This window comes from Myotis davidii, unplaced genomic scaffold (assembly GCF_000327345.1).
Source record: "Myotis davidii unplaced genomic scaffold, ASM32734v1 scaffold74, whole genome shotgun sequence".
NCBI lineage: Eukaryota > Metazoa > Chordata > Mammalia > Chiroptera > Vespertilionidae > Myotis > Myotis davidii.
Window position 1 is genome coordinate 216,139 of NW_006286676.1, and position 13,274 is coordinate 229,412.

The 13,274-nt window shown below is 46.9% G+C and overlaps 1 protein-coding gene across 1 annotated transcript in view; it reads right to left on the minus strand.

Moving 5' to 3' along the window:
* Positions 1-13,274, minus strand: part of LOC102774259 (histone-lysine N-methyltransferase PRDM9-like) — a 28,771-nt gene that overhangs the window by 11,338 nt on the left and 4,159 nt on the right. The window contains 4 exon segments of the mRNA XM_015560434.1: positions 3,944-3,947; positions 10,863-11,607; positions 11,610-11,897; positions 11,982-11,988. Coding sequence (XP_015415920.1) covers positions 3,944-3,947; positions 10,863-11,607; positions 11,610-11,897; positions 11,982-11,988 — 1,044 coding nt within the window.

Here is a 13,274-nt window from a genome sequence, read left to right on the forward strand (position 1 = left end):
TGGGGGGAAATGAGGGTCCCCTGCCCAGGCCTGACACCTCTGGCAGAGGCGTCAGGCCTGGGCAAGGGGCCGATCCTGCGATTGGAGATTGATGGGGTTCAACGCCTGAGGGCTCCCAGTATGTGAGAGGGGGCAGGCTGGGCTGAGGGACACTCCCCCCCACCCCCACCCAGTGCACGAATATCGTGCACCAGGCCCCTAGCTAAAAATAAAAGAGTGAGGTAGGTGTTGGGCCCTGTATAAGTATACACTGGATGATTCAAGGTTGTTTTGAGCATGAGCTAATCAGGAGGTGCTCAAGGTTAGATAATTTATGCAGGTGCAAGGTCACCACAAGCCTTGTACTGGGCAGACATGCTTTTCTGTAGCAAAATACTGGTCATTGTTTGGCAAAGTGCCTTCTTTGTTTGAGCCTGTTTGAGCATGTATATAAGCTGTCACTGACCAGCCTGCTATGGCTGCTTTTGTGTGAAATAAAGCATATCCCATCTGACTGTCTGTGCATAACTATCCTTCTACTTTCCCTCACTGAGGAGGGTCAAGTCCATGGCTGAAGAGCTCACACCCCACAGTGGATTAGGCTGAAAGGACTGAATAGAGGTCTGGACAAACTCAGGGCAGGAGGTGAAGGCCTCAATACTTGACTCCTTCCACCACAGTGGACTTCTGAGAGGCTCCATGCCAGTGGTCTTGATCTGGCATCAAGAGGTTCAGGAATCTGGAGAAGCACTGTGCATAAATTAATCAAGAGTCCAGAGACATAATTTTGAAAGGCATTTGGGGAGTCAGAGAAGACTTAGCTAAATAAACTAAGTTCTCCTTGTCTCAGGACCCCTTGCTCTTTATTAACACAAATTTTCCTAAGGCAAGGTAGATATACACATCAAAGGGTAAGGTTTGGTATACAGTAGGCATTGTTAAATTGGGGGAATTTGCCTATAGATGTTGAGCAGTTTGGCCAGTAGGAGGCAATAACATGTAGATTGAAATGCCCTGAGCTGTCGGGCAGCAAGCAATCATTTTATGGATCCTTTTCAGGTTTGGGAAAATGCCCTCAGCCATCTCCCGATGATTCAGCCCTGCTGACATGCTGGAATTGGCTTCTGGCAGCTCCACTCAACTCAAATTGCCAAGATCCACCATGGACACTCCCCCAAATCCCACCTTCAACATTTTAAACCAACCCTCTGTTCAGAAAGGTAATCTGGAAAGCAACCCCAGCTGGCAACTCCAAGAAAAGGAACTGGAGGGCAGCATTTCCTTTATAAAGATCAGCAGACTGAATTTTTCTTTTGTACCAGCCACTTGCTTCCATTGCATTTTCAAAGGTGAATGCAAATAGTTTCCAATGGCAAGGCATGATTTAAAAGGCGCTGATCCAGGCTCCTCAGACCTGGGTGGCCTCACCTACACACTGCCAACACCCAGATGAGGTGACAGCTGGAGGAAAAGACTTCCTGGGAACAGGCCATATGGCCAGAGCAACCCTGCAGAGCCTCCATTGGAGGAAGATCTGAATTGTAACTGCTATGTGTGGGGAGCTTCTTCACTTTGTGGAGGGAACGGAGGCATGCAGATGCAGTGGGAGCAAAGTGGGAGCCAGCACTGGGATACGGAAATCCAGAGACTTCCAAAAGGAGACCCAATAAACCAGCAGTTGGACATTTCCTAAGGGGTCCCAGAATGAAGAGAGTGCAGGCCAGGCTGAGGGACACCACCCTCAGTGTACAAATTTCATGCATCAGTCTCTAGACTACATATATGTGTATATACATATACATATACATATACACATATACATATACATATACATATACACATATACATACATATATATACATATACACATATACATACATATACATATACACACACATATATATATATATAAAGCCAGTGACCATAATGGCAATAAAGACCATAACAACTGGTCTCTATGATGCCCACTGTGGCCAGCCAACCTCGCAGCCCCTCCCCCTGTTAGCCTTCCCCTGATTGGACTCTCCCACCCTTATCAAGAGTGGGTGGCCAGCCAAACGCCCCTGATCAGCCAACCTCACCATGATAGGCCCGCCACCCTTCCCCCTGGCTGGCACACCCCTGATTGCACCCCACTACCCAATAGGGGTCAGGGCTTGCCAGTAAACCTCCTGCAGCCCCTGAAGTCCCCAATGGGACCCACCACCCTGATTTCCTCCCCCTGATTTCCACCCCACTACCCAATAGGGGTCAGGGCTTGCCAGTAAACCTCCTGCAGCCCCTGAAGTCCCCAATGGGACCCACCACCCTGATTTCCTCCCCCTGATTTCCACCCCACTACCCAATAGGGGTCAGGGCTTGCCAGTAAACCTCCTGCAGCCCCTGAAGTCCCCAATGGGACCCACCACCCTGATTTCCTACAGCCCCTCTCCCCCTGGCCAGCCCCACCCCTGATTGCCACCCCACCTCAATACGGGGCAGGGTCAGCCGGCCAAATTTCCACAGCTCATCCCCTGGCCAGTCCTGCCCACTATGGGCCCCCCAACAACCTGATCGGCCTCAGTCCCTCCCCCGGCTGACCCACCCCTTATCACCCCCCCGACCCTGATGGGGCAAGCCTGGCTGTCCAATCTCCTGCAGCCCCACCTCCTGCCTGACCCTACTCCAAATTGGCCTCCCCACCCAAATCTTGGGTAGGGATTACTGGCCTACCACCTACAGCCCCTCCCCATGATTGGCCCTGTCCCCAATCGTCCCCTGAACCTCAGTTGGGGCAGGACCCATGTCCAATCACTTGCGGCCCCTTCCCCCATCTGGCCTGGCCCTGATCAGACCCTGATCAGGATGGGCCAGCTGGCCAACCTCCCTCCATCTGCTTTTCCCAACAGAAATAGCCCTGATCCGCCCCGATTGGGGCTGGGTTGGCCAAACCCTACCCATGCATGAATTTGTGCACCGGGCCTCTAGTATCCTAATATATAAAAAGCCAGGGGGCTTCATGACCAAAACAACCAGACTGAAGACGTGAGCCCAGGGCATGGACAGTGAAAGGAAGGCTTGAGGAAAGCAGAGGTAAGGGGGATGCCATTTCACACAGCTGTGCTGCCTGCAGTGTGGATGCTGACTTGCTCACATGCACTGTGTGTGAATATACTGCAGGAAAGTAGAGAGGAAATAAGAGCCTGGAGTACTGCTGGGCCCTGGGCCTTCATCTCTCTGGCCCAGTTCTCCACCCCATCTCCACACTGCTCTGGACCAGGATCCCACATGCTGGGACTAGTAAGGCTCCTTGATGTCCCACAATCCACGCTGTAGTATTTAGGATAGTCATTGGAAGCCCCGGCCACCAGTTTCCTTACATAGACCAATCATTGGGCATAGCTCAGATCAAGATTTCATGGGTCTGGTTCTGCATTACTGCTCAGGAACAGTGTAAGGTCCTCATGTCACAAAGTAAAAAGAAGACTTCACGAACAGTACAGAAGCCTCTTATATAACAAGGGGATTCTAAGGAAGCCAGCCCGCTGCCACCACCAGAGACACATGAGCCTATAAGAAGACATTTTAGGTCAGCAGCCCAAGAACCAAGACCCCCAGTGGCAATGCAGATGTAGGTCCTGATGGGATCCTACAAGAGTGGGGATCAGTCTTTAACTATCAGCTATTCTCTACCACTGACCTCCTCAACTGGAACTTCACATGCTGCCTGCCATATTCTGAGAAACCCCAGTCAATGATAGAGCTCCTGGAATCCATATTTCTGACTCATCACCCCAGCTGGGTCAACTGTAAACAGTGCCTCCTCACCTTGTTTAACACAGAAGAATGCCAGCAAATTGTTACTGAAGCCAGGAAATGCCTCCAAAATCAGGCACTGGGCATGGGAAGCCCTGCCTGATGAGGAGCCACACATGGTCCCAAATACAGAGAAAGGAAAAAATCCCCTAGAAAGATACTGACTCACCTTCCTGCAAGGAATAAGGGCAGGAACCAAGAAACCTACAAAACCTGGCACTGATCTCTGAGGTCTTACAGAAACCAGATGAGATTCTAGCTGACATCTATGAAAGGTTCTGCGAGGATTAGAGAGTCCACTCCATTTGACCCAAAGGCCCCTGAGAACAAATGCCTGGTCAATGCTGCCTTTGTAGGACAGGCTCAAACCAACATCTGACAAAAGCTTTAGCAATTAGAGGGATTTCTTGGAAAGAATGCTACTGAATTCTTGGAAATCACCCACAATCACCCTTTTGTAAACTGGGTCTGCACAGCCAGGAAGGAAGCAGAACAAAGAATGTGAAGCAAAAGGTGGCCCTGCTGGCTGCTGGGGCACCCAGGTCCACCAGGTGACACAGGAACTGAACACTAGGAGGTGATACAAAGGGTACACCCCTATCAGGATGGGAAGTCACCATTGTGGGGACTACCAGGACCACAACCTTTAGACCATTCTGTGGCTCCCGACAATGCCAGCTGGTAGGCCACCAGGTGGTACATGAGTATCTGTATAAACCACTGCAAAATCCTGACCTCATTCTGTACATATACAGCAGTCATTTCATGAGTAAAGGCAAAAGATATGCTGGGTATACAATAGTTTGGGATTTTAAAACTTTGCAGACAAGGGCCTTTCCTCCAAAGAGCAGAACTGTGGACACTGATGAGGACATGAGAGCTTAGCAGGATAAGCAGGTCAACATATATACTGACTCATGGTATCCTTTGCCACTCCATATACATGGAGCTATATACAAGGAAAGAGGACTCCTTGCGGCAGAAGGGAAAGGAATCAAAAACAAAATAAAATCCTGAAACTATTAGAGGTGGTCCAGGAACCAAAGGAGGTAGCAGTCATCCACTGCAAGGACACCAAAAGGGAAAAGACTCAGTGTCAGAGGGGAGTGTCGGGCAGACACTGCAACTAAACAAGCAGCAAGAGAACAGGCAACACCACCCAAAATCATGCTGGCTCCATAACTGCACACACCCCCAAAATACACAGCCTAGGAAAATGAATAGACACAGCAAGAGGAAGGAAATATGACTAAGAAGGGATGCTGGATACTTCCAGACCACAGGATCTATGTGCCAGAACAACTAGCCCACTCAAATGTCCTCCAACCACACGAACAGACCCACCCGGAAAAAATCGCCCTAGAAGTTTTATTGAGTTGTTACTACCTGATCACTTGACTTCCATCCCTCTGTGCTTCAGTCTCCCATGGCTGCCTCCTTTGTGCTCAAAACAATGCCAGGCAAGGCCCCATCAGGCCTCCTAGAATTCAGCGCGGTGGCCAAACATCCTTCAAAGATCTAGAGGTGGAATTCACTGAAATAGGACCCAGAAAGGGAAGTAATTATCTCCTAGTGTTTGTCTGTATTTTCTTTGGCTGGGTTGAGACCTAATCCATGCATACAGAAAAGGCAAGAGAAGTAACCAAGGCCCTGCTAAGAGACATCATCCAGAGATATGGGATGCTGTTAACTATGGGATCAGCCAATGGCCCAGCCTTTGTGGCAGTAGTACAGTAGATAGCTAAGACTCTAGGCATCCAATGGCATTTACTCAGACCTATTGGCCCCAGAGGTCAGTGAAAGTAGAAAACATGATTGGGACCTTAAGCAGGCTATGGCAAAGCTATGTCAGGAAACCAAACTGCCCTGGACTGATATACTGCCTCTGCTCTCCTGTGGGTACATTTACTCCATGGGCAAAGATAGGATTCTCCCCTTTTAAAATCCTATAGGGAAGATCTCCCCTACTAATCAAACTCAAGGAGGACATAAAAGAATTAGTAAACTTAGGAATTCAGAAGCAACTACAAAGACTAGAAAAAAATGTCCTTAAGGTACATAGATGGGAAACTGACAGAATTTCTCTGGGAATAACTATACACCCCCACAAACCAGAGGATCAAGTCTGGGTAAAAGACTGGAAGAGAGAACCCCGCAAACCAACCTGGAAAGGGCCTATTTTGTCATACTAACCACTCCCACAGCCCTTAGAGTTGCAGGTCTGAACACCTGTATGCATCACGCCCTGGTAAAGACAGCTCACCTGCTGAAGGACAGGCAATCTGAGTGTCTGGATTGTCCCAAGCTAGGTTAATCCTCTGCAGACCACCTTAACAAAGACAGTAAAACCTGCTAATTGATCTACAAAAAGCCTGAGGATTCACTCCATCAGTAGACCCAATAGCCACCTTCTGGAATAATGCCAGCACTGGACCCTGTATCCTTACTTACATTTTTCTGTTAGCAATATTAACAGTTTTTCCCCTCACCCTCCTTGTTTATTGTTGTCCCCAACCAAAATAAGACTGTTTATTTTACTGTCGTTAATCTGTTATTGAGACCTTCAACCACCCCTAATGTTCCTGCCAGGAAATTGTCTATACAGGACCTAGGAACCAGGGGAACAAGGGGGAGATGGGTGTGGTGGGCCTGTATAGAGTGTTTGTCAGAAAGCTGAATACTCCAAGCCAGAGCTTTGTCCTCTACAGTTTTAAGGTTAATGATGTTAACTAAGTCTGCTAAAGGCAATTTAAGAATCAAAAGTGGGGGATGAGATGGCAAGAATCCTCCCTGCTTGCACCACCATAACCATGCCTTAGCTTCAACAATCTCATTTGCTTCTGTTTCAGCAGAGTTTACTGCTGGTTAAGCTTCTGTTGTCTTGGGCTGTGGTGCCTGGCACTCCTTCTCAAACTGCAATAGATACCCAGAAACTTAATATATAAAGTAGAAAGAATGTCTAGAATGTGTATGTATGCCATATATGGGAGACAAAGAACCTAGGAATGTATATAAGGCAAAGCCCTGCCTCATTCATTGCTCAGCCTTTGAAGAGGATCCCGAGCCAGCATCAGTGCAAATAAACAGGCCTTTCTGAACCTCTGAGTGCAAGTTTATTTGGTTTGTCTCTTCCTTTTGGCCTGATTTCTGTCATAACAGGACAGGCTTCCAACCTTGTCCTTTTTGCATTTTGAACCCAGTGAAAGTAGCACCTGACCAAAATAGTTAAATTGTTTTTGAAAGAGTACCATGTGAAAATTAGGGACAATTGCCTAATGGGTGTTTATTTTTGGAGTGACTCACTGCTTTCAAGTGGCTTCACCTAGGACCTGTGTCTGCACTGGCTTGAAACAAGGTGGTACTGATAGGGGGGATGTATAACCTGATAGAGCACCTGAATTAACCTGAAAAATAATCATATTTTTAATCTTAAAACACAAAGACTTATGAGAATAGGGGGTAAGTATCTCATATGTGAAGAGAGAGTTACATTTTTCTTAAGATTTCTTTTTCAAGGGCTGTGAGGTGACTCAGCTGTGAATCCTGCAAGCACAACTGATAAGCTTGGTCAGGTAAAGCCACCAGGAGTCAAATCATCTCATCAACATCATCTCATCATCAGATGATTAAAGACAATAACTGAAGTCTTTGGACCAGGGCTGCATTAGCTGAATTACATTCACCCCAGCCCACTCCTCTTTAAAATCCTGTTCACTGCACCTTTCTGTAAGGATTTCAATTCTTGTAAGCACTCTGTTTTCTTGGTTGTTTAGTCTTCTCAATAAATGCCTTATAGGATTCAACCCTAGCTTCCTTATTGGAAATAGTGACAGGCAGGGGTTTCCTGTTAACAGTATAGCCCACAGGGGCCCTGGAGCCAGGGAGGCAGGAAAATGTGGATGGGCATAAAAGACTCCTTCCTGGAAGGAGATCCATAATTCTGGATGCTCAAATCCTGCTTAGTGTCCTACAGGGTGACACAGCTCTAACTTGGGGTGCTCTTTTCTAAAGAATGGAAAGCATTTGCATCCTATTAAGTTTTCCAACTTAGCATCTACCTCCACATTACTGGACTCAATCCAAAGTAGTTTCAAACAGTTGCTTTGCTTAGGGAGTCAGGGCTCCTAGTCAGCTTTTTGTTCACTTTGTTGTGTTGTGACTAAGTTTTCTTAACAAGTCTCCCTCCAACTCTTTCTGGCTCTCTTCTTGCTGTCACCTTCTCTTAGTCTTTGAAAACACTCAATCCATCTTACTGTCCCTCTGATTTTGTCTCCTTCTCCCTTCTTGCCTTTGAACTCCCGTATTCTTGTCTGTCCATTGACTCTTGTGAATGAAAGGGGCCACAAGCTAACCTGTCAAGCTCAGAGAAGGCCTGTATGGCAGTCTTGCAAACTCAAAGACCTAAAGTGACCACAAAGGATGGTCTGACATTAAATTTTAACTAAAAGCAGTATGGTGGGTAGTCACTCCTAGGACAGTAACTTCACTGACAAGGTCAGCCTTTACTTAATGTGCCTGGACACCAGGAAAGATACCACAAATTCCTTCATTGTTATTGTTATCATGTTAATAGTTAACTGTAAATTATCCTGCACCCACCTAATTATGTGTCATGTAACCCATCTACACCACTTCCTTTAATTGCAATGTATAAAAATAGATGAGAAATTGCCATTCTGTGGAGCATTATCCAGTCCAGAGCAGCTGCTGTGGTACTGCTGAGATACTGCTTCCGGACAATTGTCAAAAGTTTGGCTCAAATAAACTCACTGAAAATCTTTACAGGTTTGAATGTTTTTACCTTAACACTCTCCTTGTCTGTTTCCTGTGAATCTATTCCTCTCTCCCCCTTTCTCTCTTTTCACCTTCACCCCTTACTGATCTCCCTTCCTATTGCTAACAATTCTGGCACATATTTCTACCAGGGTCTGAACACTGACCCTCTGGCTTCTTATCACATTCTATAGGTCTGAGAGAGTAGAGATCTTTCTCTGCTATCTTTCTTCTGTCTGTTCACAATGGGCAAACTCTGGGTCTCTCCCTGCCCCCAAGTCAGTCACTCTTCTCTCTCCCCATTCTCTTCCCCTTCTCCACACCCTCCTTATCCAGTCCCCTCCCCACACCCTCATCCCACTTCCTTCCCCATAGCTTTTCTGACACCCTAAGGCCTGGCAATACCCCAAATCATGCTGGAGACCAAAGAGTCACCACAGGTTACCAAGGACATGCAGGGACAGCTGCTGCCCACCAACACAAACTACTGTCCTCTCAATGTGCATGTTCAGGGAGGGTCGGGCATAAGTCCCAGCCTCTCCATTCCAGGCAGGCTTGGGGGACATGCCCCTCCCCAAATCTCTGGGTGGGGGGTGTTTCCATGAAGACTGCAGCTGACCTCATCTTAATGAAGGCCATGATTAGTGCAGGACCCTGCTAATCCTCTGACAGGCCCTAACAGAATTGAGAGAGAGAGAGAGCTTGGGAGGCATGTGCCGTTGGAAAGGCAGCTCTGCTGTCATTTGCCACCCCCCCGCCCCGCCCCGAGAAGTTAGCCCATGTATACAGGGCCCCATGCCTGGGTTAGAGGCAGGGATGTGAGGAAGAGGCAGCCTGGAGTATTATCTGATCTTTGGGAACAAAGCTACCCAGGGAAACAGAGTGGAAACAAGGGCGAGGGTTGGAGAAGGGCCAGGAGGCAATCAGACTGCAAGTGCACATGCCCAGGGGAGCAGACGCAGCCACTGAGCTTGGAGTCCATTGGCCCATCAGACTTGATGAAACAAAAATGTAAAGATGCAGTAATTAAGAATTTCCAGATGAGTCAGGAGAGGGTAAATCCCGCGGACCCCGGTACAAGGTCAGTGCACTGCAGAGGCTGCTGTGTGGTGGGCTTTCCAAACACCCTGTTCAGGTGAGATGCAGCCAGAAGTTCTCAGCAAGGTGTGGCGAGAGGGTCTTGTTTCCCAAGTCAATCGCAGTGCCACCTGCCTGTGCTGAAAGAGGCTTTGAGGCTGCCCAGGCTCAGTGGGAGGGCAGTGATCTGGGGAAGGTGCATCACTGACCTCATGCTTCTTTCTCAGGGGAGCTGAGCCCATGCAGAGAGAGCAGTGGCATCTCCTTCAGCTCTGAATTGGTTCCAGTTCCATACCCTCTCTCTACCTTCTCCTGTCCACCACTAAAGACCTGGAAGACATGGGCACCGGAACCTATTCATGAAGACTTGCATTCTCAGCCACCCTTGTGCCAGATGCTGCCTGTGCTGACTCAACTTGGAATGACATACCAATGGCTAGGGTCCCTCCTCCCATTTTATAGATTGGAAACAGGCACAGAGAAGTTGAGAATCTTTCCTTGGGTCACACAGTTGGTGAGGGTAGAGATGAGACTGGAGTCCACACGCTGTGCACCATAAGATGTTGACACTAAAGAAGCAACAAGGAGAGAGTGAGGGAGGCCAGGTACATGCACTGCCAGGTCATCACATGCAGCAGACACACACACACACACACACACACACACACACACACATGCATACACTTCCTCCCTGGCTTTCACCTCTGAAACTAGAGAGGGCTGAGGAAACAAAAAGAGGAGCTAAGAGAAGCCAAGGATAGGAGGGGAGAGCATATTAGAATAAAAATTCCCACTTCCCAGGAATCCAGGGAATTCTCTTCTCTGGTGAGTCTGTCTCAAATCCCTCTCCCAGGACAGGAACCTAATTGACTCCAGGTTTATGCCTTACCAGGGGTTGAGTTTTTGTGAAAGAAAATACAAAATCTCTGTGACCCTAAAGGAATTGTTTTCAGGTATATAGGTTTCAGATTTGTATAGAAACAAACTTTATTAAAATGAGGCCAAAGAAAACAGGGATGAGATTGATTCCGTCAGCACTTAAGAAATTGTCGATTTCATCTCTTGTCATGAAAGTGGAGGATTTGTTTAACCAGTAACTTCTGTACTAACTACACCTTTGGGGGGTGGGTAAGAGGCCAGTAGACTTCCTCTAACATCTCTCAGAGTGGGGTATGAGGAATGTGGTGACTAAATTGGTCCTATGGCTTTTGAGATATGATTTAGGGCTAATGACTCACTCATTCTCCCTGAAAGCATAGGAGTTCTCCCCTGAGTGTGTCTTCTGATGTGTGATGAGATGTGGCTTCTGTGAAAAGCCTTGCCCACACTCCCTACAAACATGGGGCTTTTCCCCTGAGTGTGTCCTCTGGTGTCTAATGAAACCTGAATTCTGTGTAAAACCTTGCCCACACTCCCTGCAAACATAGGGTTTCTCACCTGAGTGGGTCCTCTGATGTCATATGAGACCTGACTTTTCTGTAAAGCCTCGACCATATTCCCTGCAAATATAAGGCTTCTCCCCTGAGTGTGTCCTCTGGTGTTTGATGAGATCTGACTTCTGTGTAAAGCCTCGCTCACATTCACTACAAATACAGAGCTTCTCCCCTGAGTGTGTTCTCTGGTGTCTGATGAAATGTGACCTCTGTGTAAAGCCTTGCTCACACCCTGTGCAAACATAGGGCTTCTCCCCTGAGTGTGTCCTCTGGTGTCTGATGAGATGTGATTTCTGTGTAAAGCCTTGCTCACACTCCCTGCAAACATAGGGCTTCTCCCCTGAGTGTGCCCTCTGGTGTATCTTGATATGTGACCCAACACTGAAGCCTTGCCCACACACTCCAGACTTGATTGCTACAATTTTTGACATTCCTACTCCCACAAATAATTTGCCTGTGTTCTCTGGATTCACATTCTGGTCTCTGCTAGGCTCTTTCTCCATTATTCTCTCCCACTCGCTAGAGCTCCCAATTTGTCCTTCAGAAGGTTTGAAAAAATCTGAGAAATTCTCCTCTGCCTGATCCTTTTAGGTAAAGGTTTGGACCTTTTTTTGACCTCTTCACTTTCAGCTGTGTCACTCCAGCCATGTGTACCACTATGTTGCAGCTGCTGATTCTGATCCTCTGGGCTAGGCTTCTCTGATTGGAGGTATTTTCTTACAGATGTTCTTGGCAGACTCTCAGACGGGTGATTGCATTTCAGGTGTTGACAAAGAAATGTCCGATTGGATAAGGCCATAGAGAATGAGGGGCATGGGTGGATCTCTGGCTTTTGTTCTGCTAAAGGAGAAAGTTTTGGTCAGGGGAGGTGTTGACAAGGCAGCCTGTGCCATACACTTTGTCTCCTGGTCAGATATGACTCACAATCATTCTTATTGTGTTGACAATGCAAGCATTCAGTCACAAAGTGTTCCTTCACAGTCTATTTTTATTTTTATGCACTACATTGTCTCCGGAAATCTAGAAAGCTCATATCAAGGTATTTTCTGCATATGGCCAGACTGGAACTTTCAAGGAGCAATAGAGGCCATTTCACATCTTGTATGGATTGAACTACAGTGACCTTTACTGATACATGCATCTTCCAAAGTCATGCTAAAAACCACAGGCCTAGCCAGTATGTTCAGTACTTGAGAATCAACTCATGCTCTAGGTGGTCACCAGTTCTATTCCTGGTCAGGACACATACCCAGGTTGCTGGCTTGATTCCCAGCAGGGGGCATTAAGGAGACAGCTGACTGATGTTGATATCTCTCTCTCTCTCTCTTTCTCTCTCCCTTCTTCTCTACAATCAATAAAAACTTTAAAATAAAGACAGACACAGAGATAAAGAAACCACAGTACCCAATTAGGAATAGCTTCTTGCTCTAGTCGGTTTGGCTCAGTGGCTAGAGAGTGTTGGCCTGTGGACTAAAGGATCCCGGGTTTGATTCTGGGCAAGGGCACGTGTCTGGGTTGCTGGCTTGATCTCCAGTAGGGAGCATGCAGGAGGCAGCTAATTAATGATTCTTTCTCATCACTAATGTTTCTATCTCTCTATCCCTCTCCCTTCCTCTCTAAAAATCAATAAAAATGTATTTTAAAAAATAGCTTCTCTCTCAATTTATCACAAATCATAAAATGAAAACATGTCCCTCCTCAAGCCTTACACCAAGTATTCCTACTTGATTTTATTCAGTGTTAGTCCATTTCAAGTACAATAGGAAGTCTTGTTTCAAAATATTTCCCTAACAATGCTTCTTACATTCAATTCCCATTCCTCTCCAGCCAACTGCCATCCTCTATCACTTGGAGATAAAGTAATCTCAGAGGGGATTCCAGAGTGAAGTTTATTTTCCCCAAATAAATTTGTTTTAAATATATTTTTCTTGATTTCAGAGGAAGGAACAGGGAGAGAGAGACAGAAATGTCAATGATGAGAAAGAATCATTGATTGGCTGCCTCCTGCATGCTCCACACTGGGGATTGTGCCCTGACTGGGAATCAAACAGTGACCTACTGGTTCAAAAGTCAGTGCTCAATCTCTGAGCATTAAAATTAATAAAGCATAATTATAGAACAGAGAGAATGCTACTTTGCAGCTGAAAACTTCTCAGTTGTCCCATCTCACTCAGAACTGAAATTCTCTCTCTATCCAGGAACAGGCTGCAGTGGTAC